The sequence below is a fragment of the Leucopleurus acutus genome (genome assembly GCF_964270905.1).
Source record: "Leucopleurus acutus genome assembly, chromosome: 15".
Lineage (NCBI taxonomy): Eukaryota > Metazoa > Chordata > Mammalia > Artiodactyla > Delphinidae > Leucopleurus > Leucopleurus acutus.
In genome coordinates this window covers 43548555-43575373 of record NC_139157.1, presented here as the reverse complement: position 1 = coordinate 43575373, position 26819 = coordinate 43548555, and the positions used below count along the sequence as shown (strand labels likewise).

The following is a 26819-nucleotide window of genomic DNA, read 5'->3' as shown; positions in this document are numbered from 1 at the left end:
GATGCGCCGCTGAGGGGCTTCTCAGGCTCAGGCCCTGCAAAGCCCAGGAACCAATCCTTAGGTGTCCATGGCAAATGCCAGACCGGGTGTCTTCACTATCCCTGCAAATCCCGAGCGGGCGTGGGACAGGCGGCCCACCGGCCAGGCCCAACGAGTCGAACGCGGAACTAGGGAGCAGGCGGAGGCAGGCGCTGGGCTGTGGCTCAGCAGGCCTAGCCTGGCTTTGGGCCTCCGGCCTCTCAGCCGGGGACTCTGCGCCTGCGCCCGCCCGGCAGCTGCCTGCTCTCCCAGTGCGCCGCGGTCCCGGCTGCCGCGCGCCGCCTGGGTGTCTGGGCGATCCATGGGCTGCAGCGAGGGCCGCGATGACAGATTACGGCGAGGAGCAGCGCAACGAGCTGGAGGCTCTGGAGTCCATCTACCCTGACTCCTTCACAGGTGACTTACGCGGCCGCGGGCCCGCAGCTACTCGGGGTGGAGTGGGACCGGCCGCCACCGCCACGGCCCTCGGCATCCTGGGCCAGGATGGAGAAGGGAACGGAGAGGCCGTGTGGCCACCGCGCCCTCTTCTCTACTTCTCCTCAAGGGTTCAGGCATCTACGAGTAACTCTACAGCTGTTTTCTCTTCTTCGCTTGTTTCCTGAAATTTGAAAGTCCGGGCGAGGCTGGCGAGGTCCCTGGAGTCTCGGGCCTGGAATTCAGTCGGGGGCAAAACCAGAGAGTTCCATTGTGACTTAACAGCAGCCCGAGGTTTAGTGAAATACACGAATATAGATACTCCAAGTGGGAGTAGTCTTTCCAGTGCCGCACAAGTGTCAGTTTTCACATTTTCACCTCTATTCAGGTAGAAGCTGTTTTTCAGACGATGGCGTTTTAAAGTTTGTGGGATTCAGAATTCTCAGTTACCCAGAATCCGTTTTGAGAGTAGTGTTGTCCCAGAAGTTTGTCGTTTTTCTTTTCTCTTCTTTCTTTCTTTCGTTCTTCTTCTTTTTTTACATTCTCATATTCTGCAGAATGCCCCATGAATGAGGTGGCCCAAATTTCAGGTCCACTGTAAGATCACAGGTAATTAGACCAATAGTAGGATATCATCAGGCCTGGCTTCCTCTTGCTAGAAGCAAGGTAGTGGAGGCTCAGGAGAGGTAAGTGCTTGCTCTGGGTTGGCCAGAAAGTTAGTGGCAGGACTGGTAATAAGAGTAAGGTCTGGGGCTCGGGATCCAGCTCCAGCTGGGATGAGGGGGAGCAGAAGATTACTTGGGAAGTTGGGCTAATGTGAAATATTAATGAGAAGTTCATTTGGTATATTTTAAAGGAAGAGAATTCTTCAGTATTAAGCCTTCAGATGATTCTGAAAATGCTGCAAGATAACCATATCAATATGGCTTCTCTCACTTTACACTCAGTTTTTGAGAGGTGATCTAATAAAGCGAACATGAGCGAGTATAGCCTAGGTTTGTGGGATTTACCTTCCCTATCCCTTCCTTTGAGTGTTGTCCATCACTGATTGTCAGAATTCAGAGTGTAAGGTAATGTTATTTTAACTCATAAACTCCCTTTTCATTGTTTAGCTTAGTTTTCTTAGCTCTACCCTTTGATCACTGCTTGCAATGGTAGCAAATTTTGTTCTGCTTTGCCAACAGGCAGATGTCTCTCAGCTATCCCTGTATAGCTCCAGTCCTGTTCATGTTCTCTGTCAACAGCAGTACAGCTGTGCTGTGAGGATGTTAAGGGGATGAGTGAAGAGGGGTTTGAGAGTGTCATTAACTGGGTGAGTGTGTATGGAGTCTGGCTCCCTTATCTATCCTTGCTTATATATCAATGTCTAAATAAAATAGAATATAGGGTCAGTTGTTGGATATATTCTTAATCATGACGTTTGGTCATTTCTAGTATATTGGAAACGTAACAGGCATGAACACAGTGTAGGCAGAGTTAAGAAAGCATAAGATGTGCTGTTGTTTTCATTTCTTTGGGCATAAGGTATCACTCATTAAGTACTGTGCACATAAGCATTTATGACAGTGATACATTTTTAACCCTAGAATAATTGGATGGTTCTTTCAAATTGTACTAAGCTCTGATGTAGTTCAGTATGTGAAATTCTTGTCAGATGCAAAAGTGCTTGAGGATTCCGAGCCAGGGTAATGAAGGACAGTATGTGAATCTTTGACGCATCAAGTATTCTGCAGTGTCAGCTGAGCCCACCTGTCTCTAATTCCTATCAGCAGTCCTACAATTGCATTAAATAAATTAAAATGAGATGTCTTGATTTATAGTTCTTTAGGAACTTTGATCAATTTCTGTATGATGCCTCAAGGAAAAGGCAGAGGGCTTTGGAATCATATATTTCCATGTTTGGTCTTTTGAAATTTTGAGGATTTGCAAGGTTTACTGTTTTACAGTGTTGATGATTTCATACTTTAATATTTTCATACCAGGTTTCAGAAAGAGACCTTGTTTGTGTCAGTTTGCCAAGGAACACTAATTGGTAGTTTTCAAACGTCACTTTGAATCACATTGAATATTAGATTTGGTAAATACTTTTTTTTAAGTACATGGTAGAGTGCTGACAGAGAAGCCTTTGTTAAGTACATCATGACCCCCTTGTGGATGCTGAAGAGGCACAATTCAGCCAGCCATAGTCCTAGGCACATAGACCTAACCTGACTTTAGAATTGTTGCTTGACTATTTGCAGAGAACTTTTGGCCTGATGTTGCATTTGTTGTGAAATATGACAGATCATAATACAGTTTCTTCTCTGTGCCTATTCTGTAGCTTGACTGCACATTGATCCAATTCTCCTAACAACTAGTCTCCCAAAATGTAAATGGACTTTCCTGATACCACATTCTCCTTCAGTGCTTCACTTGACAAGGTCCTGCTAAGGTAGTTGAATTTGGTTATTTCCATTTCTGTGTCAAAATCCTGGCTATCGGGTGTTTTGTTGGAACAAATTGGTTAGCTTTAGGCTAATCAAAAGTTAGGTTCCCTTAATTCTCTTTGATCTTACAGAGAGGGGTATGTAATCCTGTATTTGCTTATATTAGTACCTCTAAGTAACACCCATGAGCTTAACAGTTAAAATTGCATCTTAGAGATGGGGCAGAAGTCATCTTGTGAAAGCAGTTTTTCTAGGACAGTCACTTTCTAAGATCCAAAGAGACTTATTTTATCATGAGCTGATCTGGTTCTTTGTGAAAACCTTAGTGTCATTTGTGTGTCCTGTTAGTGTACCTTTCAGCTACTACCTCCGTTTTCTCTGCTCTTTACAAAATCCTAAATTCTGTCTAGTTTACCATCATCTGCCCCTATATCACCTAACACTTATGCTCCTCCGCTGGTTCCTTCTGCAATGCCCACCAACCTTATTCTTTTTCTCAAAAGTATTTTGATCCACTCACAGTGGTGGAAGTCTGGTCTCTAGTGAAAGTTAATCTTTCCTCAACTCGCCCCAACTCACAGTGTGTAATGCATTGGGATAGGATTATTGCTTCATGAGAACTCAGGAATAATTCATCTTTTCAAGTTCAATTCAGTAAGTTTCCCTATTTTAGTAACCTCCAAGCTTTGGAATATAATCCCTTTTCCATTTTTTTTTTAATTAGGTTAAGCTATGATACGAACCCCCAAATAACTGGTTTTAAAAAGGTAAAAGTTTATTGCTCTTGCACATAAATGATAGATGTGTAGCTCTGGTGCAAGAATTCTTCAGGGACCCAGGCTTCTTCTTAGTTCTTTGTCATTGCTAAGATGTAGTCTCATGCTCATGGTGAAGATGGCAGCATTCCTTTTCCAGGCAGTAGGATAGATAAAGGAAGGAAGGGAAAAAAAGAAGAAGAAGAAGAAGTAAAAGACAGCAGTTTCTTAAGAAATTTCTTAAATTTCCTTAAGGAAATTTCCTCAAAACTATAGAAGGGCTTATTTCTTTCTATCCCATTAGCTGGAACTCGGTCATTTGGTGAGACCTAACTGGAAGGGACGCTGGGAAAGATAGTCTTCATCCTGGGTGGGCAATACGCTCAGTTAAAAATGGTATAACTGGAAGAAGGGGAGAGTGGATATTAGCAGTGTTCTCCAATATTTTTTTTTGTTTGTTCCTGGTTCACAATTTTCTCTCTGTAATGGCAGTTTGGTGGAATGCGTATCAGCTCTTTGTCCTTGGACAAATCATATAACCTCTCCAAGCCTCAGTTTACATATCTATTTAATAAGGAATAATGTAAGTGTAAAAACTTTATAACTGTTAAACAAATATAAGATACTCTTTACTAGAAATTTACCATCTTAGTTGTGGATTCTTCTAATAACATGGCTTCATAACTCCCGTCTTTATCAACGAACAGTTTTGATTTCTGTTTCCTCCAACTGCAGGGGCCATAGCCACAGCTTGGATGGGCCATCTTTAAAATTTTGGCCTCTGAAATTCCTCTTTCTGTCTATAAGCTTTGTAGCCCTACGGTTTTTCATTCCCATGCTTTTAGTGAACATGCCTCTCATCATGAATTCTCATGGTTTGTTAGTTTATCAGCTTCTTTCTTGTTCATCTTGCCTCCCTCTCCTGTCTAGCTCCCAAGGTCAGGCAGTTCAGGGATGTTCTTGCTAGCATTCCCATGTCCTCATTTACCACATGGGGTCCTCATTTACCATATATTTAGTATACTTATTGTTAGAAGCTCAATCTCTTGGGAAAAGACATCAGGTAAATAATTTACAACACAATGTGATGATTCTTTCATGGAGGTTCATATAGAATGCAGCCACAGCAAAGGGAGAGGGGACGGTCTGAGTTGTTTTGGAGAGCTGAGGGGTGATGAGTTATGTGAATGAGACTGGGGAATGGGGCATATGTGCAGAAGCATGACTCTGTGAGAGCCAAATGTGTTCAAAGGACAAGTAGCTGGGTATGGCTAGAAAGTAAAGTGAGAGTCACGGAAAATGAGACTGACAAGTACACAGGGGCCAGATCACGAAGGGCCTTGTTAGGGATTTAGATATGATCTTACAGGCCAATGGTTCATTCCCCATTCCCCCTACCAACAGCTGCTCAGACACATACAGCACATAGAGACTGCCATGTCAGAGCTGGATCTCTCGGTACTTAGGTGGATTCACAAATAAAATAGGCTTCTCTTGAGTTTGTTTTTACCTGTCATGGCTGCTACTTTTCTTTTAACCTTTGGCACTTTTTCCTCCTCTTACTTTTGTTCTGCAAATTTAGGATCCCTTACATAGCTGACATTGGCCCTTATTTTTCTCTCTGTATTCTCTCTGGCGATTTCATTTAGTCGAATGGCTTTAGCTGTCACCTCTGTGGATGATCCCAAATTAAATTCAGGCCCAACTCTCTTTAGCCCCATTTGCCCATTTCTAATTGCATACTTGATACCTCCAACTGAAATTCTGTGTTCTTCAAATACATCTGGTTTTTCTTTTCTATTTCTGGTTTTTGTTATTGGCACTGCCTACAAATTCAAGTTGTCACACATCACCATCTTAGATTTGTCCCTGTTCTCTGCTGTTCCCATTGCTCCCAGCCTAGTTCAGAACCTCATTAACTTTGCTGAAACGATTTCAGTAACTATCAAGTTTCATCCTGCATCTAGTCTTGTTTTTCCCCTTCCACTTTATGCACTGTTGCTAGATTTATCTTCTATGCTTAGAAATAGAATTCTGACCTTATTACTTCTGCTAAAGAAAGCTATCACTGTCCACACTAAACTTTCAGCTGTATATTTTCAACTTGTTTTATTCACCGCATGTACATTCTCTAGTGGAATAATTTCTAATTCCTTGCATAGTCCTTAAGCTTTCACACCATTATACCCTTTGCCGTGTTACTCTATTCTGCATTCCTTTTCTCCATCTCTATTTACCAGTATGCCTTTATTCACAGCCTAGCTCAAATGACTTCCCTGGAATTTCTCAGCTGGAAAAATTTTTTTTAAAGAGAATGAAACTCTATACAGTTTATATTCAGTCCTGCCAGTTACTGGCTATATAACTCTTTTATCTCAGTTTCCACATCTCTAAAATTGGGATGATACTATATTTAACTGATTCAAAGACATAGTTTTACATGTAAACATTTCTGAAATATGAATTTGTCTTATAATTGATTACATATCATAGTTTAATTGGTAGTTTCTTTCTTAGTGGTACATAAAGTAGGGTGCATCACATAATTGATGGCATCTTAAACTTGGTGAAATGTGGTAACAATATAAAAGCAGGATTTTGGTGTGAGAAGTAAAGGATCTTTGTGTAAATGCATAGAACAGCACAGGTGCAAAGTAATGCTCAATAAATATTAGCTGTTGTTACTGGTTATAGGTAACCCCTAAATTACAGCCTCATGGAGCCCTAGAAAATGATAATAAGTTGGAATGTCATTGAGTTGAACCCTTATTTATATAGTTGCAATGTTTATATTTCATGACATGTAAATGCTAAGGTTGGTCATGAAAAGAAATAGGAATGAAGTACATCAAATATATTTTACACACGTTTGTTAGAAAAAAGGTAGGGCCAATCATATTATAAAAGCTTTATTATAATTACCTTTTAGGGACTTTTTCAGCATAGGCTGGACTGCCTGAGGCCTATTAAAATATGAGTCCAGTGAGTCTCTTATCTTCCTGACAAACACCTTTGTACTAACCATAGATGTTCATCATTGCTTCAAGTACTTTTAAACTTCAATTAAAATGAGGGAATATGTCTTGATTTTTTTTTTTTTTTTAACATTTTGGCCGTGCCACTGGGCATGTGGGATCTTAGTTCCCCCACCAGGGATCGAACCTGTGCCCCCTGTGGTGGAAGCACTGGAGTCTTAACCACTGGACTGCCAGGGAAGTCCCCTGAAACTTTTATTGATAATTCATTTTATTGATAATTCATTTATTTATGAAGACTTCAGAAGTTCTCGAATAGGAAAAGCTGAGTAGTTTTTGTGGTGACTTCTTCAGAGATCCCCTTACTCTTTCATGTCCGAAAGAGGCTGCTGAGCTGCACAGGGGTCAGGGCTTCCCAGGCCTGAAGTGAAGCACAGACTTTTCTTTTGGACTCAGCAGCAATCAAGGGTGACTTGAATTTTCCTTGTTTAATCATCTAATGGTTCTGAATATTAGTTCAGCTCTTTCATTGAGCCAAACTTTATTGAGTTTCTAGATACTGCCAGGCACTGATGTAGGAGTTCTCAGAGTTTTTACAGTATTCTTGTGGGGGAATAGATCATAAACAGGTAAATAGTATCAGATAGACATCAGGCTTCAAAATAGCATATAAAGCTTTCTTATTTATGTAAATGTTGATTGACATGTCTTGCTTAACAAATTATAAGTAATTTGATACTTGGATTCATGGATAATTTTGTAATTCCATGGAAGATGGTAGATTTTCAATAATTTCTGAAAGAATAAAGCTTGGTTCTAGAGATGATATAGAAGAATGAGAGAGCTAGAAGACACAAACTCTAACAAATTAATATTTACTGTTTGTCATGGAGATTCTGAATTATATTTCAGAATATATAAGTATAAAAATTAGTGATAATACTGAGTATTTATGAGGGTAGGTTCTGATGAGAAACATCAATTTTTTTTTTTGCCGTTTCATTTGGAAATTTTTTAGAATGTAATTTTCCATGTATAGGTGGAAATTTTGAATTAAAAAGTAAATTACTTATTTTAATTGATTTGATAAAACTCAAAGAGGGTATCTATTATAGGTATTTTTTTCCCCAGATTAAAGAAAACCCTAGATTTAAATAGAAATTGATGGACGTTTTATTGTTTGAATTGTTCTATTCAGTCTGTATTTATGGAAATGGAAATACAGGCTAGGAATCAGTTTCCAGGACTGGATATTGATATTTTGCTAATAAGGAAAAGCATGTGCCGTAGGAAGCATCTTAATAACTTAACCTCTGTGTATAATTTCTTGCAGTATTATCAGAAAATCCACCCAGCTTCACCATTACTGTGACATCTGAGGCTGGAGAAAATGATGAAAGTAAGTCTAATCAAAAATACTTTAGGTTTTTCTAAGCCCTTCTCTCGGGAATTTTATTCATTCTGCAGCCATTGTGTTGGGCATTGCATGTGTGGAGGTGCTAAGGTGCTGTTAAGAATTTAGTATGAATGTTACATATTTCTTGTCAGTATTTACTATGGAATAATGACTTCTAGAGAAACAGAGAGGAAGTCAAGGAGATGTATTCTGACAGTAAGCTTAATTCTTAAAAGTGAAACAGAAACATTAACAATACAGTAGATAAGAAAAGGGTAGGACATATTTGTCAAGAACACTTGGCATGCACATGTAATTTAGTGGTTGTGTGGTATTCCTTGGCATAGCATGGACTTTTTCCTCTTCGGATATTTAGATTGTTTACTGGACATTTGCTGTTATAAATTGGGCTGGATAAATACCTCTCTGCATTTTTCCCCTCTCTCTTTAGAATGGATATGGTACTGTTATTTAAGTATGTGTATACATAAAACCAAATAAAAACCAATATTATACAAGTGTAGAACTAAGACAAATATACAAATTGAAATAAAGGAGCTATAAAACTAATAAATTAAAATTAATTTAAATTTGATACATGTTGGGGGAAGAGTGTCTTAAGTTCTTTTCTGCTTTTAGTCCAGTTCAGTTAATATTGTAATTTGATAAGAATGTTGTATAAGTTGGTGTTAACCCCAAGGATTTTTTTTTTTTCCTGTCAACTAAAATTCTGTCATGGGTATTCAGTAATACCGTTTTAGTGGTGTCATTTGATAACTCTAAATCTGTCTTGTAGAATTGAAAATGAGGTTAGTATTGATATTACTGAAATCTGAATTTAAAAGCTGTTGAATACAGTTATTTACATATATTTATATAGATAGATATTTATATATATTTATATATAATTATATAAACTTCTTTGTTAACGTCATACATAAAAATTGAAACAAAATATCAAGCCAGCACATTTTGAGGTGTTTTTTTTTCCATTCCCATGGAGAGAAATCTAGATTTCAATTAAAATCATCAATATCAGGAGGTTTTAATAATTAAAATGTGAGTTACAGGAAAGGCAAAATCTAGACAAAGGGTCATTTTGATGAGTAAGTTTTAACAGAAAATGTTTAGCCCTACTGCTTAGTTGGCGAAATTGAGAATTCATCATGCTAGGTAGCAGAGAGATACTTTGCACTAATGCGCCTGTAAGAATCTCACACCTATACCAGTGTCAGATCTGTGAATTGGCACAGGCCAAAAGACTGGGGGAGCATGTATGGATGAGTCAGGTTAAAAGTTTCTCAGATAGCCTCTCAAACTGTCCAGTTCACAGCTGTGTACTCTAGCAACCCCTTAGCAGTGCCCTGCTGGCATTGTGCAGATAGCAGTATGGACTCCTGCACTGGAGCTGGCTCTGGTAGAAGCCTGAAAATGAGCCTAAGGTAGTACTTTTTCTGTATGTCATATTCAGTGCATTTTGTTCATCTTAAGGAGAGTTTTAAAAAGAATGTGTTCTTCATCCTCTTTCTCTGATGTGCAACATGATAAAATACTCATAAGTAGTAGATGTGTTAGAAGTGATCTTTGGTATTCCTGTGATTTGTTTTCACTTATATTTGTGGTACATGTTGTTTATGTTAGTAGTAATTATCTATCTGGTCTCATGGTAACCTTGTTTCTCTTTGTAGGAAAATCTGTTATGCTACTTTTCATTGACACATTGTAAATTAATTAATGATTCAACAAAGATGTTGACCTCTCTGTACTTTACATTTTAAGGTGTTCATATCAATCTCTTATCTTGTGTCTTTAGCTGTCCAGACTACCCTCAAGTTTACATACAGTGAAAAATACCCAGATGAAGCTCCCCTTTATGAAATATTCTCTCAGTTAAATCTAGATGATAATGACGTCTCAGACATTTTAAAATTATTAGCATTACAGGTAAGGAAGTAACAAGTTTTGTAATGGCATTATTTTATTGGCCTTAAATATTATACAGTAATGTTAAGGGTCAGAAAATGCTATTAAATATGTATAACCAGTGTTTTGAACAAGCAAAATTCATGATGTGTGTGTGTGTATATATATTCACAAAGCATCTTTATTTTTGTTTCCCACTGTACTTTTAAAATTTGAGTAAGAGAAGTTCTTCCTATACCCTTGTTTAAAACTCAGTTAACCCTGTGACTTGTAGGCGATAAAAATGTGATTAGGGACTCTAAGTTATAAACACAGTTAAAATTTGGTTCTCAGAATGCCTAGTCCCATGTAAACTTAAAAATTCCAACTTAAAAAACATTAAAACTCCTAACCCCCCTGACCTGTTGCAGGCTAGTTGCCTATAATTTGGTAAGAGAAGTGGTGGAAAATGGATATCAGAAAGTTCTTACCTGGCTATTTCTGTGATGGGATGGGCTACTCACAGTCTGGGCATGGGGGATATTTAAAGCTCTCTCTTGCTTGGGTAGAGAGTTTTCATGGGATCTTCAGAGTAGGGAGTAGGGAGGGCAAGTAAAATCTTACTCCACCAGCTTAAAACAGAAGTCCTGATTTTGTTTGTTTTCTAAGAAGAACTGACATAAAACATGTCTCCATCATAAATGTGACTTGTATATTTCAAAGACTATAGATGCTCTAAATGCTGACATTTTAAAAATATCTGGAGCTATTAGAGAATGAAGAGGGAAGGGATATATCAAACATTAATTGATGCTGATCTGGGCCCTGTTCACTCTGTTACCCAGTGTGAATTTATATTAATTCTCTATATTTGGTTTAACATTCTTCTTGTAAAAACATTGCAGAGAGCCTGGAACAATATACTGTATTCAGTCAGTCATATATTAATGTAAGTTATTTGATCTGAGTGATTTTGTTAATATGCATTTTATATTTCATTTATACTCAAACTCCTTTCTTTCAAAAAGAAAGTTTTGATTTCTTTCTGATACTTAACCTGAGATCAGAGATAGAGCACATATTTGTATTTTTTCCCCTAAAAGTAGTTATATTAATTTTTAGTTATCAAAATAATAAATTTATATTATAGAAAACTCAGAAAATACAGAAAATAATGAAGAAGAAAATAAAGATTACCCTTAATCTCACCAGTCAGGTATAAATGCCTAATAACATTTTGGTACGAATTCAGAAAACTTTTTCCTACAGTAGCTAGCACTATCAGTTCTCCAGTATGTTATCATTATTTTAGTTCTTTGAGGGTATCTTAAGAGCTCTGACAATGGACTGAATTTTGAGGGCAAAGTGATTTTCTAATATAATACAACAATAAAGAATGTAGGTACTTTTATGATTTATCTTTATGTATCCTTTTTTCTTTCTATTTGTAATGGTTTAAAACTAAAATCATGAAAACACGCTGGAGAACTGATGTTGCTAGCTACTGCAGAAAAACGTTTTCTGAATTCTACGTATATTTATGATTATTACATAGAATTTATTGAAATTTCTTTTTTTCTCTGTTTTAGGTTGAATATGGCAAATTACAAGACTTTTAAAATGTTATTTTTATATATATGCTTAATTCTTAAGTGATCCAAGAGTCCAAACTTATGGTGTAACTGAATTAGTGATCATGTTATAAATGTATGAAGTGTAGTGATTACGCTGAAACACCTTTTTTCCCCCCACTGGTTAGTTAGTTGTTTTTATTTTTCTGAGAATTGTGTTTCTCACTACAACCGTTTTTTCTTTTTTGGTTACATAGACAGAAGAAAACCTTGGTATGGTGATGATCTTTACTTTAGTGACAGCCGTGCAAGAAAAATTAAATGAAATAGTAGATCAAATAAAAACTAGACAAGAAGAAGAAAAAAAACAAAAAGAAAAAGAAGCAGAAGAAGCTGAAAAGGTATATTTAAAAGTCAGATTTTCTTTCATTATTCTTTAAATCTGTATTTTTTGGGGGGGTTTGCTTTTGGAAATTTCAGTAATTTGGGGGGAATCACAAAAAGAAGCACAAGTAAATTTTAATAAAGCTTTACTAAGTAAAATTTTAGAAGGTCCCTCATTTAGTTGATGCACATGGCACAATAATGATTAATAATCAGTTAGTTAAAGGTTATTAAAGCTTATGCAGGTAAAATCAAGAAATATAAACTATTTCACTTACGGTATAGAGTTTAGAATTATAAAGCCTCCACCAGAGTGATTTAAATATTTACTAAATGTAAAGAAAACCTTAGATTCTAAAATGAAGTAAAAAAGATAAGCAATGATGTTAGTGTTATGAATTGATGTGTATTTAAACATATTAATATTGACAGTAGCAACTTTCTTCTTAACAGTGAATAGCAATGGGGACACATTATGTATTATCTTTGCTTTTTTGTAATAAAAATTAAAAAAGGACTTTTCCAGAGTAAATTGCCAAAACCAATTAGAGTAGCCAATGCAGGCAGAAATCAGACTAAATATTTTAAACTTGAAACCATTTTTCTCTGTTTTTCCTGTGAGTGGCTGTATTCATTTGTCTAGAAGATCATTAGGCTTTATTTTCTAACTGTTGTATCATTTATCTGGTGGTGTGTCTTTCTTCTTTTCTAAGCAATTATTCCATGGCACTCCTGTTACAATCGAGAATTTCTTAAGTTGGAAGGCCAAGTTTGATGCAGAACTCTTGGAAATTAAAAAGAAACGAATGAAAGAAGAAGAACAAGCAGGAAAAAATAAATTAAGTGGTATGACCCCTCATATCCTGTTCCTTTAAGCCCTCCTATATTATTTCTTACATAGCAAGAGGATCATTTGGACAGATTTCTATAAGAAAATAATATACTTAGGCATCTAGGACAAAAACAGAAAGCATTCTCTCCATATGGTGATGTTTCTTCACACATAATTATAATTAATTTTTATGGCTTATCTTTCATCTAAATATTGGAGTGGATAGATGTTGAGATATAATTACCATGACTTTTAGGATCACAAGCCTTAGGACTGATAGAATCAAACCGTTTGTTTTTCTAGGACTCTGAGGCAGATTAGGTTTTCACTTCTTCCATTTTAATGCAAATACATTTCATATGCCTCTTAGCTACTCACTGAGTTCATAAATTGATTGAAATTCACAGAAAAAACAGGTTTTAAGACTTTTTTTTTTATAACTTGTTTATATTATTCTACTGTTTAAAGCATTGTAGGGGAGATGGAGGAAAAGTATGCCATTCGAGTTAAATATATTTATTTCTTTTAGGGAGACAGCTATTTGAAACAGATCATAATCTCGACACATCTGATATTCAGTTCTTGGAAGATGGTAAGATAATGTTAGAATTCCACATGTACATAATGTGCTGTTTTTATTAAACCATGAAAATCATAGTGGTAACTTAATGTAAATTTTTCCTCCCAAGGCTATAAAGAAACACATTTTGAAGAATAAATTCAAATGTTTGATCAATTTATACATTAAACTACAGCAAAGTATTTTTTTGGTAACATCTTTATTGGAGTATAATTGCTTTACACTGGTGTGTAAATTTCTGCTTTATAACAAAGTGAATTAGCTATACATATACATATATTCCCATATCTCCTGCCTCTTAGGTCTCCCTCCCACCATCCCTATCCCATCCCTCTAGGTGGTCACAAAGCCCCGAGCTGATCTCCCAGTGCTATGCAGCTGCTTCCCATTAGCTATTTCTTTTACATATGGTAGTATATATAACTCCATGACACTCTCTCACTTCATCCCAGCTTACCTTCCCCCTCCCTGTGTCCTCAAGTCCATTCTCTACATCCCTGTCTTTATTCCTGTCATGCCCCTAGGTTCTTCATGACATTTATTTCCTTAAATTCCATATATATGTGTTAGCATATGGTATTTGTTTCTCTCTTTCTGACTTACTTCATTCTGTATGACAGACTCTAGGTCCATCCACCTCACTACAAATAACTCAATTTCGTTTCTTTTTATGGCTGAGTTATGTTCCACTATATATATGTGCCACACCTTCTTTATCCATTCATCTGTCGATGGACACTTAGGTTGCTTCCATATCCTGGCTATTGTAAATACAGCTGCAATGAACATTGTGATATATGGCTCTTTTTGAATTATGGTTTTCTCAGGGTATATGCCCAGTAGTGGGATTGCTGGGTCATATGATAATTCTATTTGTAGTTTTTTAAGGAACCTCCTTACTGTTCTCCATAGTGGCTGTATTAATTTACATTCCCACCAACAGTGCAAGAGGGTTTCCTTTTCTCCACACCCTCTCCAGCGTTTATTGTTTGTAGTTTTTTTGATGATGGCCATTCTGACTGGTGTGAGATGATACCTCATTGTAGTTTTGATTGTGCATTTCTCTAATGATTAGCGGTGTTGAGCATACTTTCATGTGTTTGTTGGCAATCTGTATATCTTCTTTGGAGAAATGTCTATTTAGGTCTTCTGTCCAGTTTTGGATTGGGTTGTTTGTTTTTTTGATATTGAGCTGCATGTGCTGCTTGTAAATTTTGGAGATTAATCCTTTGTCAGTTGCTTCATTTGCAAATATTTCTCCCATTCTGAGGGTTGTCTTTTGGTCTCATTATGGTTTCCTTTGCTGTGCAAAAGCTTTTAAGTTTCATTAGGTCCCATTTGTTTATTTTTGTTTTTATTTCCATTTCTCTAGGAGGAAGGTCAAAAAGGATCTTGCTGTGACTCATGTCATAGAGTGTTCTGCCTGTGTTTTCCTCTAAGAGTTTTATAGTGTCTGGCCTTACATTTAGGTCTTTAATCCATTTTGAGTTTATTTTTGTGTATGGTGTTAGGGAGTGTTCTAATTTCATTCTTTTACATGTAGCTGTCCAGTTTTCCCAACACCACTTATTGAAGAGGCTGTCTTTTCTCCATTTTACATTCTTGCCTCCTTTGTCAAAAATAAGGTGACCATATGTGTGTGGGTTTATCTCTGGGCTTTCTGTGCTGTTCCATTGATCTATACTTCTGTTTTTGTGCCAGTACCATACTGTCTAGATTACTGTAGCTTTTTAGTATAGTCTGAAGTCTGGGAGCCTGATTCCTCCAGCTCCGATTTTCTTTCTCAAAATTGCTTTGGCTATTCGGGGTCTTTTGTGTTTCCATACAAATTGTGAAATTTTTTGTTCTAGTTCTGTGAAAAATGCCATTGGTAGTTTGATAGGGATTGCATTGAATCTGTAGATTTCTTTGGGTAGTATAGTTATTTTCACAGTGTTGATTTTTCCAATTCAAGAACATGGTATATCTCTCCATCTGTTTGTGTCATCTTTAATTTCTTACATCAGTGTCTTATACTTTTCCGCATACAGGTCTTTTGTCTTCTTAGGTAGGTTTATCCCTAGGTATTTTATTCTTTTTGTTGCAATGGTAAATGGGAGTGTTTCCTTAATTTCTCTTTCAGATTTTTCATCATTAGTGTATAGGAATGCAAGAGATTTCTGTGCATTAATTCTGTATCCTGCTACTTTACCAAATTCATTGATTAGCTCTACTAGTTTTCTGGTAGCATCTTTAGGATTCACTACGTATAGTATCATGTTTTCTGCAAACAGTAACAATTTTATTTCTTCTTTTCCGATTTGGATTCCTTTTATTGCTTCTCTGATTGCTGTGGCTAAAAATTCAAAAACTAGGTTAATAGAGGTGAGAATAGGCAACCCTCTCTTGTTCCTGATCTTAGGGGAAATGGTTTCAGTTTTTCATCACTGAGAACGATGTTGGCTATGGGTTTGTCATATATGGCCTTTATTATGTTGAGGTAAGTTCCCTCTATTCCTGCTTTCTGGACGGTCTTTATCATAAATGGGTGTTGAATTTTGTCAAAAGCTTTTTCTGCACCTATTGAAATGATCATATGGTTTTTCTTCTTCAGTTTGTTAATATGGTGTATTGCATGATTGATTTGCGTATATTGAAGAATCCTTGCATTCCTGGGATACACCCCACTTGATCATGGTGTATGATCCTTTTAATGTGCTGTTGGATTCTGTTTGCCGGTATTTTGCTGAGGATTTTTGCATCTATGTTCATCAGTGATATTGGCCTGTAGTTTTCTCTCTTTGTGACATCCTTGTCTGGTTTTGGTATCAAGGTGATGGTGGCCTTGTAGAATGACTTTCGCAGTGTTCCTCTCTCTGCTGTATTTTGGTAGAGTTTGAGAAGGATAGGTGTTAGCTTTTCTCTAAATGTTTGATAGAATTCGCCTGTGAAGCCATCTGGTCGTGGGCTTTTGTTTGTTGGAAGATTTTTAAACACAATTTCAATTTCAGTGCTTGTGATTGGTCTGTTTATATTTTCTATTTCTTCCTGGTTCAGTCTTGGAAGGTTGTGCTTTTCTAAGAATTTGTCCGTTTCTTCCAGGTGGTCCTTTTTTTTTTTTTTTTTTTTTGGTATGTGGACCTGTCACTGTTGTGGCCTCTCCCATTGTGGAGCACAGGCTCCAGATGCGCAGGCTCAGTGGCCATGGCTCACAGGCCCAGCCGCTCCACAGCACGTGGGATCTTCCTGGACCGGGGCATGAACCCATGTCCCCTGCATCGGCAGGCAGACTCTCAACCACTGCACCACCAGGGAAGCCCCAGGTTGTCCATTTTATTGGCATATAGTTGCTTGTAGTAATCTCTCATGATCCTTTGTATTTCTGCAGTGTCAGTTATTACTTCTCCTTTTTCATTTCTAATTCTATTGATTTGAGTCTTCTCCCTTTTTTTCTTGATATGTCTGGCTAATGGTTTATCAATTTTGTTTATCTTCTCAAAGAAACCAGCTTTTAGTTTTATTGATCTTTGTTATCATTTCCTTCATTTCTTTTTTATTTATTTCTGATCTGATCTTTATGATTTCTTTCTTTCTGGTAACTTTGGGATTTTTTTGTTCTTTTTCTAATTGCTTTAGGTGTAAGGTTAGGTTGCTTATTTGAGATGTTTCTTGTTTCTTGAGGTAGGATTGTATTGCTATGAACTTCCTTCTTAGAACTGCTTTTGCTGCATCCCATAGGTTTTGCGTCATCGTGTTTTCATTGTCATTAGTTTCTAGGTATTTTTTGATTTCCTCTTTGATTTCTTCAGTGATCTCTTGGTTATTAAGTAGTGTGTTGTTTAGCCTCCATGTGTTTGTATTTCTTACAGATTTTTTCTGTAAGATATCTAGTCTCATAGCGTTGTGGTTGGAAAAGATACTTGATACGATTTCAATTTTCTTAAATTTACCAAGGCTTGATTTGTGACTCAATAAATGATCTATCCTGGAGAATGTTCTATGAGCACTTGAGAAGAAAGTGTATTCTGTTGTTTTTGGATGGAATGTCCTATAAATATCAATTAAGTCCATCTTGTTTAATGTATCATTTAAAGCTTGTGTTTCCTTATTTATTTTCATTTTGGATGATCTGTCCATTGGTGATAGTGGGGTGTTAAAGTCCCCTACTATTATGTTACTGTCAATTTCCCCTTTTATTATGGCTGTTAGCATTTGCCTTATATATTGAGGTGCTCCTATGTTGGGGGCATAAATATTTACAATTGTTTTATCTTCTTCTTGGCTTGATCCCTTGAGCATTATGTAGTGTCCTTCTTTTTATCTTCTAATAGTCTTTATTTTAAAGTCTATTATGTCTGATATGAGAATTGCTACTCCAGCTTTCTTTTGATTTCTATTTGCATGGAATATCTTTTTCCGTCCCCTCACTTTCAGTCTTTACGTGTCCCTAGGTCTGAAGTGGGTCTGTCGTAGACAGCATATATACGGGTCTTGTTTTTGTATCCATTCAGCCAATCTATGTCTTTTGGTTGGAGCATTTAATCCCTTTACATTTAGGGTAATTTTCGATATGTATGTTCCTATTACCATTTTCTTAGTTGTTTTGGGTTTTTTATTGTAGGTCTTTTCCTTCTCTTGTGTTTCCTGCCTACAGAAGTTCCTTTAGCATTTGTTGTAAAGCTGGTTTGGTGGTGCTGAATTATCTTATTAGCTTTTGCTTGTTTGTAAAGGTTTTAATTTCTCCGTTGAATCTGAATGAGTTCCTTGCTGGGTAGATTAGTCTTGGTTGTAGGTTTTTCCCTTCATCACTTTAAATATGTCCTGCCACTCCCTTCTGGTTTGTAGAGTTTCTGCTGAAATATCAGCTGTTAACCTTATGGGGATTCCCTTGTATGTTATTTGTTGCTTTTCCCTTGCTGCTTTTAATATTTTTTCTTTGTATGTAATTTTTGATAGTTTGATTAATATGTGTCTTGGCGTGTTTCTTCTTGGATTTATTCTGTATGGGACTCTCTGTGCTTCCTGGACTTGATTAACTATTTCCTTTCCCATATTAGGGAAGTTTTCAACTATCATCTCTTCAAATATTTTCTCCGTCCCTTTTCTTTTCTCTTATTCTCAGACCCTTATAATTTGAATGTTGGTGTTTTTAATGTTGTCCCAGAGGTCTCTGAGAGTGTCTTCAGTTCTTTTCATTCTTTTTTCTTTATTCTGCTCTGTGGTAGTTATTTCCACTATTTTATTTTCCAGGTCACTTATCCATTCTTCTGCCTCAGTTATTCTGCTGTTGATTCCTTCTAGAGAATTTTTAATTTCATTTATTGTGGTGTTCATCATTGTTTATTTACTCTTCAGTTCTTCTGCATCCTTGTTGAATGTTTCTTGTATTTTCTCGATTCTATTTTCAAGATTTTGGATCATCTTTACTATCATTACTCTGAATTCTTTTTCAGGTAGACTGCCTATTTCCTCTTCCTTTGTTTGGTCTGGTGGGTTTTTACCTTGCTCCTTCATCTGCTGTGTGCTTCTCTGTCTTCTCAGTTTGCTTAACTTACTGTGTTTGTGATCTCCTTTTTGCAGGCTTCAGGTTCGTAGTTCCTTTTGTTTTTGGTGTCTGCCCCCAGTGGCTAAGGTTGTGTAGGCTTCCTGGGGGAGGGGACTAGAGGTTGTGTTCTGGTGGATGAGGCTGGATCTTGTCTTTCTGGTAGGCAGGACCTCCTCTGGTGGTGTGTTTTGGGGTGTCTGTGACCTTATGATTTTAGGCAGCCTCTCTGCTAATGGATGGGATTGTGTTCCTGTTTTGCTAGTTGTTTGGCATAGGGTGTCCAGCACTGTAGCTTGCTGGTCATTGAGTGGAGCTGGGTCTTAGCGTTGAGATGGTGATCTCTGGGATAGCTTTCACCGTTTGATATTACATGGAGCTGAGAGGACTCTGGTGGACCAATGTCCTGAACTCCGCTCTCCCACCTCAAAGTCACAGGCCTGACAGCCGGCCGGAGCACTGAGACCCTGTCAGCCAGAAAGAAAGAGAGAGAGAGAGAGAGAGAGAAGGAGAGAGAGAGAAAGAAAGAGCAACCAAACCAAAAAAACAAATCCAGCAATGATAACAAGTGCTAAATTATACTAAAACCAAAATAAACAAACAAAAAAAACAGACAGAACCCTAGGACAAATGGTAAAAGCAAAGCTATACAGACAAAATCACACACAGAAGCATACACACAAAAAGAGAAAAAGGAAAAAAATATATATATTGTTGCTCCGAAAGTCCACCGCCTCAATTTGGGATGATTCGTTGTGTGTTCAGGTATTCCACAGATGCAGGGTATATCAAGTTGATTGTGGAGATTTAATCCGCTGCTCCTGAGGCTGCTGGGAGAGATTTCCCTTTCTCTTTGTTCGCACAGCTCCTGGGGTTCAGCTCGGGATTTGGACCCTCTGCGTGTAGGTCGCCTGAGGGAGTCTGTTCTTTGCTCAGACAGGACGAGGTTAAAGTATCCGCTGATTCGGGGGCTCTGGCTCACTCAGGCTGGGGGGAGGGAGAGGTATGGAATGCAGGGCGAGCCTGTGGCGGCAGAGGCTGGCATGATGTTGCACCAGCCTGAGGTGCGCCGTGTGTTCTCCCAGGAAAGTTGTCCCTGGATCCCGGGACCCTGGCAGTGGCGGGCTGCACACGCTTCCAGGAGGGGAGGTGTGGATAGTGACCTGTGCTCGCACACAGGCTTCTTGGTGGCGGCGGCAGCAGCCTTAGAGTCTCATGCCCGTCTCTGGGGTCCGCGCTGGTAGCCGTGGCTCGTGCCAGTCTCTGGAGCTCGTTTAGGCAGTGCTCTTAATCCCCTCTCCTTGCACCCCGAAATAATGGTCTCTTGCCTCTTAGGCAGTTCCAGACCTTTTCCCCGGACTCCCTCCCGGCTAGCTGTGGGGGAGTACCCCTTCAGGCTGTGTTCATGCAGCCAACCCCAGTCCTCTCCCTGGGATCGACCTCCGAAGCCCGAGCCTCAGCTCCCAGCCCTCGCCCGCCCCGGCGGGTGAGCAGACAAGCATCTCGGGCTGGTGAGTGCTGGTCGGCACCGATCCTCTGTGCGGGAATCTTTCTGCTTTGCCCTCCACACCCCTGTTGCTGTGCTCTCCTCCGTGGCTCTGAAGTTGCTTCCCCCCCTCCGCCACCCCCTACCCCCATCTCCACCTGTGAAGGGGCTTCCTAGTGTGTGGAAGCTTTTCCTCCTTCACAGCTCCCTCCCACTGGTGCAGGTCCTGTCCCTATCCTTTTGTCTCTGTTTATTCTTTTTCCTTTTGCCCTACCCAGGTACGTGGGGGGTTTCTTGCCTTTTGGGAGGTCTGAGGTCTTCTGCCAGCGTTCAGTAGGTGTTCTGTAGGAGTTGTTCCACGTGTAGATGTATTTCTGATGTATTTGTGGGGAGGAAGGTGATCTCCGCGTCTTACTCTTCCGCCATCTTGAAGGTCTCCTCCCAGCAATGTATTTTTTAAAGTTTTATGATAACTTAAGCAGTATCAAAGATAGCAATAGATAAACAATATGGTCACGTTTGCCTCTAACAACTAGTAAACCAGGTCACTATGACTCAAGTGACCTGTTTCCTTCAAATTTCTAGTATCACAAGTCTATGGTCTATCATGGAGCTTTATAAAAACCTCAAGCGTAGAACTAACCAAAAGTCTTAGATTTTATATCACTCTCACTGTCTTTGGCACCTCTAGTCCCTTGTGCTTTCCTTTTCTTTTTTATCCTGACCCTTATGCTCTTGCTGCCTTTGTCCATCCATTGTCCATCCATCCACAAATATTTATTGCATCCCTGTAAGGCAGGCACTGTCCTGGCCGCTGAGGATACAGCAGAGAACAATTTAGACAGATTTCCCTGCCCTCATGGAGCTTGAGCCCTATGTGTATCTCTTAAACTGAGCTCCTTACTCAGTCACCCCTCCAGTAGCTCCCTGGGTTCTGTACTTCATCGTCCTTCTGTCATGCCCATTATGCCAGCTGAGGATCCTCTAGCATCTGGCCTTTCGACCTTGTTCCTGGACTACCTTCTGGAAAAGGTTAAGAAGGTTCAGAATCAGCTATCTGTTGAGGTGGCCCACTGCTAAATCATGCTTCTTAACCTGAGCGGGGCTCCTACTGACACGGAGCAATTTTTTTAAATTTTAATATCTTATTACATTCTTGTTCTAAGATTTTTAGTCTCAAAAAAAAAATTCCAAAACCAAAAACCATGAAACAGAAAACAAGGATATCTTCATCTATCCTCCTTCTCATTTTAGGAGCTTATTTTCCTTTCTATTTTGTTGATAAGTTTTAGATCCAGAAAGTTGAGTCTCATTCTCTCTTGAACTTTAAAAGTTTTACTGTCTTTACTCATTTTTGACTCTTTTCCTTGTCTAATGGATCAAGTGTCTCCTTATATCCAGTAACTTACCAAAAGCTCTCTGTTGATTCTGCCTCTGAAATGTCTTTTCAGCTCTTTCCTCCTAATTTGAAAGTTTTGTTATTTTTCAACTGGACTTTAGTAATAGCTTCATAAATTATTTCCCTGCCTCAGTCTCTTCCTCCTGGTGCCCTTTCCTACCTTGTAGTCACCACCTCTGAGGTGGTATTTCTAAAAGCCATGTGTAATGATGCCATTTCTCTCCGTACGGTCCTCTGCTGCTTAGAGGGAGAGGTTGACCTGCACAGTCATTCAGTTTGGCCTTCATCTGTGTTATCTCCAGATGTTTTTCCTCAAGAATCTTGTGTTCCACTTAGAATTATTCAAGGTCTTAGCTCTTCTCTCTGCCTTTGCATAACCTACCTAGAATTGCTTCATCCTGGCCCCTTTTCTTCTGGTTGCGTTCAAATTTATCATGAAGATATTTCAGATGTCGTCTGCTCTGTGAGGGCTTTACTGCTTCTCCCAGGCTGAGTCAGTTATTCGTCGGCTTGGACTTGACAAATTGTATTTTATTACTGAACTGCTCTTAGGCATGAAGCAAGACTCCTTCTCATTAAGTTGAATGTCAGTGGACTAGAGTCTGAGAGGGAAAGAAGGTAAACAATGTTTGGTGATTTAAGAGTACTCTGATATCCTACTTTATTTACTACAGATAGACTGAAGAGTGAAGATGTTTCATACAAAGCCTGGGTGTTACTTCCTATAGAGCTTAGACATTTGGAATCTTAGAAAGGCATACCACTGGTTACAGGGGAAGTGGGTGAGAGTGAAGATCAAATTTGTCAATTAATTATAAGTATGGTTGAGCTTTAATGATGTATATATCTCCAGTATTGGAAGAGATAAACTCTTGGTACAGGTCTCCTGGTCAGTGATAATCAACTTTGTATCATCACTGTCTTCAACTTATAACATGCCAGATCATAAATAATTCATTCTAGATTGGCTTTTTTTGTAGCTGGATTTTTTAGACTATGAACTGGAACCATGAAGTTGCTCTTAAAATGTGTCTCTGCTGACCAATGCAGATCACTGTTGGTATGAGTAGTAGTTCAGGATTTCGTCACTTGCACCTCAGATGCACATTTAAGAAGTCTCTGTTTGGTACTGCCATTGGGTTGTATCTTTTATTTCTGAGCGTAAGACTGCAGGGGAAATCTTCTGTCTTTTGCAGCTGGAAACAACGTGGAGGTAGATGAGTCTTTGTTCCAGGAAATGGATGACTTGGAGCTGGAGGATGATGAGGATGACCCAGACTACAATCCTGCTGACCGGGAGAGTGACTTGACCGACTAATGGACTAGCCCGTCTCCAGAGAGGCTTGACTGCCATAGCATCTGTGGCTGTGCTAAGAGGGTGTTGATTTTCCTTTCTTTTTTCTAAGAAAAAATAATTTTCAGGAGAATATTCTTCTGATGGCTTTCATCATTGAACTTAATAAACTGGTCTTAAAATTTCAGATATAAAATGTTCAATTCCTCTTATTGGTGGGAAGAAGGCCACATGTTTAAAATCATTTAGTGTTGGAGAGAAATTCTGCCTAGAACACCAAGACTGGAAGGTCAGCTGTTGCTGTACCCAGGTGTGGGTTTACATGCAAGGAATTGGAATAACTTGGAATTTCTGTGCTAGAGACTGGTGGCGTTTGAATTCTAAGGTTTGTCATTCATATAAAATATTAGAAGACTGAGGTGAACAGAGCATTAAACCTTCTGAATTCTAGCCTTCGGGCATAATAAATTTAAGTCTTAACAAAACCAGAAGCCCATATAATAGTCAGGAGTAAAATGGACTTTAGTCATATAGTAGTATCTGCATCAGAATCATCTTTGAGTTATTAAAAAGTGTGCACTCCTGGTCCCTTCTCAGTGGAGGTTAATAAACACTGAGCCTCATTCTGAGTTTTAAAACAGTGAAATCTCATACCTGTGACACAGGTGATTGTGATGCACACTCCTGATGAAGAACTACTGTCCTACAGTTGTCAAGTCTATAAATTGTGATTTTCCCCACTTTTCTAATTAACCAGTCTGAAGTGGTTTGAATTCTTGGGATTGTACACTGTCTGCAAGAGTACCACACATCCACATTCATGCACACATTAGACCTTTGTGATAATTTGGAATGATCGACTTGGGGGCTCCAGGCAGGAGAGCCAGGCTTCGTGCAAGTTATCCAGTCATTGCAGTTCTGGAGGATTGAATCTTAACTGCAATAGGAAATCACTTGTGCTATTGCAAATGGCTTCCTCAATTCAGAAATACTATGTACCCACAAACACAGCAATATCAATCCATGTTTATTTTTGAAGTCAGACCTTATGATTAAAATAAAGTTAAGACAGAACTATCATTGCGGAATTTAATGCTTTTCACCCACCTTGATCCTGACCAATAAAGAGGAATAGCAGTAATGTTCAGTATTTCTATGCAGAGAGAAGTCCAAAAGTTTGTTACGTGAGATTTTGCTTTTCCTAAGGAGAGATCCTTTCTGCAGCTGATCAGCAGTTGCATAAGAACCTGAAGGAGTGGTTCAGTTAAGAAAAGCAGTCGTGAGCAGTGTAGTATGAGGTCAATGAAGACTTGACCTTGAAGTATCAAGAATGATTACACTTGCCCCTCACATAATTTTTTAAAGTCTAAGTTTTACACATTTTCTACAGATATTGAATAACCACCTTTGTCATTTCAGAATGTAGGCAGACCCTAATGAAATGGAAATAAAGACAACCTGGTTAGTTCTAATGATAATCCCAAATATTTTCACCCGGAGTAAAAATTAACTTTACTGTTGGCTTTGTATTCTGGGAATTAACCAAAGACTCTGCTTCTCAAACTGGAGCACACTTAATTCCTGGATGTGTAACAGCATGACTGGTAGTATTTGAAGCAATAATTGGCCCGTCCTGAATTATCAGTTTTGCTCTTGGATTTGGGAAAATTTTTGTTTTGGTTTTTCTACTCGTGTTAACTTGTATACAGTATTATTAAGTTAAAAACATACACAGATATTTGTATTCATTGCTGTATCCCTGGAACAATGGCGCTGAGTAGGCACCTAATTGTAGGAATAGTATGCAAGATGCTTATGCATTTTAAAGATAAAATATAAGGGTTCAAAGAAATGTTCTATTTGCTGTCTGCAACTTTGAGTAATGCTTCTGGGTTCTGCTTTACATCACATTCTCCTGGCAGCAAGCATGCCTTAGGGAAAAAAAAGTGGATAAATACTAACCTAAGGTAACACATCTAAAAGGTTACAGGAACATTTCCTAGTTGAGGTAAAACCAAGAAAGATATCAGTAACATCTCTTATCAGTGAAAAGGATGAGATCATTGATTGTACTGTCCCAAACTCCCAAGATATATGTGCCAAGAAGTAAAGAGATGCATTCTTGGATTCCAGAAGAAAGGAAGTTGTGGGTTTTCAATATTTATGTGCTAGCTGGTTGTTAGGTGTTATGAAGGTGCAAACAGATAGTAAGTAAAAGACTGCAAGTAGCTCCTAGTGTTTGTCTTTCAGAGAACATACATGACAGGCAGCAATCGTAGGGATTGTATGATTATGGGTCAAAATGAGTCACACAGTTCAAGAACTGTAGGGAGTAATTTTAGAGAGACCATTGAGGTCTAACGTGACAGGGAAAGTTTTCCACAAACGACACATGGAGTGTGAATTTATGTAGATAGGTAAATGTGAATGACACTAGTTTGTTTGCTGCCTTAGGACCTGTGTCTGAGTAACAGAGATGACAGAATGTTGCCAAAAGTTGTACTGTGAAGTTTATAGGTTTCTTTTTCATGTCACCTTTCTTGGGCAAACTCATCAAAGGACTTGAAAGAAGGGGGGTGTGTTGGATTCCAAATGTACTAAATCCCCTCCATTAATAAAAGATGGGAAAATGCTGGGGAAGTTTCAAGAATATTGTAAAGGGTTTCAATATTTCAAATTTCAAAAATTTCACAGTGCTGTGCAAAGCCATAACAGCACCTGAGCTAAAAGGAGAAACCAATAATTATTTAAAATTTGGATAATTCATTTATCATGGATTTTTACATTGATTTTTATTTTTTAAATGCAGCATTAAAATATTATTTATCTTTGTTGAATTTTATGCATCTCCTTAAATTTTGCACCCAGGGTAAGTGCCTCACTCACCTGACCATCGTCCTTGCTGTTTCAAAGAGGTTCTCAGGATCCTATGGCCTCCATCCCAAAGAACATTAGGTAGAAAGACCAGGAAAAGAAACTACTTTTTCAGGTAAAGTGGGCTTCTCTGCATAAGTGAAAGTGCTCAGTGGACAAACAAAATGAAGCCATATTACTACCGGCCAAATAGTTAAGGTAAAGTAATTAAGGACATGAAATTACTGGAGTGTGGGCTGCTGCCACATGCCCAAGACATTAAAAAATAGGTCACTGGCTTTACTCATACCAGTCCAAGCTTATTTAAATGTGATAGACGTCTTCATTATAATTTGGTATTATTAATAGATTTATTGTTGTGGAACTCTGTTTTGAAATTATGGATCTAGAGCATTCTCCACCTGTACATTTGAGAGAAAGTTAAAAGAATTTATTGATTTTAATTTGGATGTATCTTCTGATGTAAATTTTGCTTTTAAAATATCGGAGTGATCCATCTCTATTGATCTAAAGGCCCTTAAGACATTAGGATCTGTTACTAAAGGTATTTGTTTTAAAAGGTAAATATTGATGCTAATAAAGGTATGCATTTAATGTTTTCCATGCTATTATCAGCTGATATTATGGGATTCTATTTGAGAATAGAATAGAAATAGTCTCTGTGCATACGGTTTTTTTTACATAGTGAGGCTGAGATTTCTCACCGACATTGGTGCTCAATTGATAATAAACCAAGCACACTTTGAGCCAGCCCCTGGGAACTTGAGCAGAAAAGGAAAAAAGTAAGGATTTAATACTTGATATTTCAGTTCACCACTGAAATTTAATGTGTTGCTTAATATGAAAATATCTGAGATGGTTCTGCTGGAAAGAGGTGTGAATTGGAATAATGGGCTTGTCTACTAACTGTGGGAGCTTGAAGAAAATTCACATAACCTCTGATCCTCAACTTCCTCATCTGTAAGGTGGGG

The 26819-nt window shown here is 38.2% G+C and overlaps 1 protein-coding gene across 3 annotated transcripts; it reads left to right on the top strand.

The window, feature by feature from the left end:
• Positions 1-183: 183 nt before the first annotated feature.
• On the top strand, positions 184-25805 carry RWDD1 (RWD domain containing 1). Of its 3 annotated transcripts, XM_082855632.1 has the most exons (8): positions 184-435; positions 1638-1765; positions 7943-8008; positions 9819-9949; positions 11736-11879; positions 12576-12708; positions 13224-13286; positions 22877-25805. In XM_082855632.1, the coding sequence occupies exons 5-8, from the start codon at positions 11754-11756 to the stop codon at positions 22996-22998; spliced, it is 444 nt and encodes a 147-aa protein (XP_082711758.1). In that variant the 5' UTR covers positions 184-435; positions 1638-1765; positions 7943-8008; positions 9819-9949; positions 11736-11753; the 3' UTR covers positions 22999-25805. The 3 variants fall into 3 exon arrangements, with proteins under 3 accessions (XP_082711758.1, XP_082711756.1, XP_082711757.1); XM_082855630.1 differs by lacking the exon at positions 1638-1765; XM_082855631.1 differs by lacking the exons at positions 1638-1765; positions 7943-8008.
• The last annotated feature ends 1014 nt before the right edge of the window (positions 25806-26819 follow it).

Coding starts and splice junctions, on each gene's coding strand:
- RWDD1 (XM_082855630.1), top strand. CDS start 363: ATGACAGATTACGGCGAGGAGCAGCGCAACGAGCTGGAGGCTCTGGAG. Junction 8,009..9,818: donor GGCTGGAGAAAATGATGAAA/GTAAGTCTAATC, acceptor TTGTGTCTTTAG/CTGTCCAGACTACCCTCAAG. Junction 9,950..11,735: donor TAAAATTATTAGCATTACAG/GTAAGGAAGTAA, acceptor TTGGTTACATAG/ACAGAAGAAAACCTTGGTAT.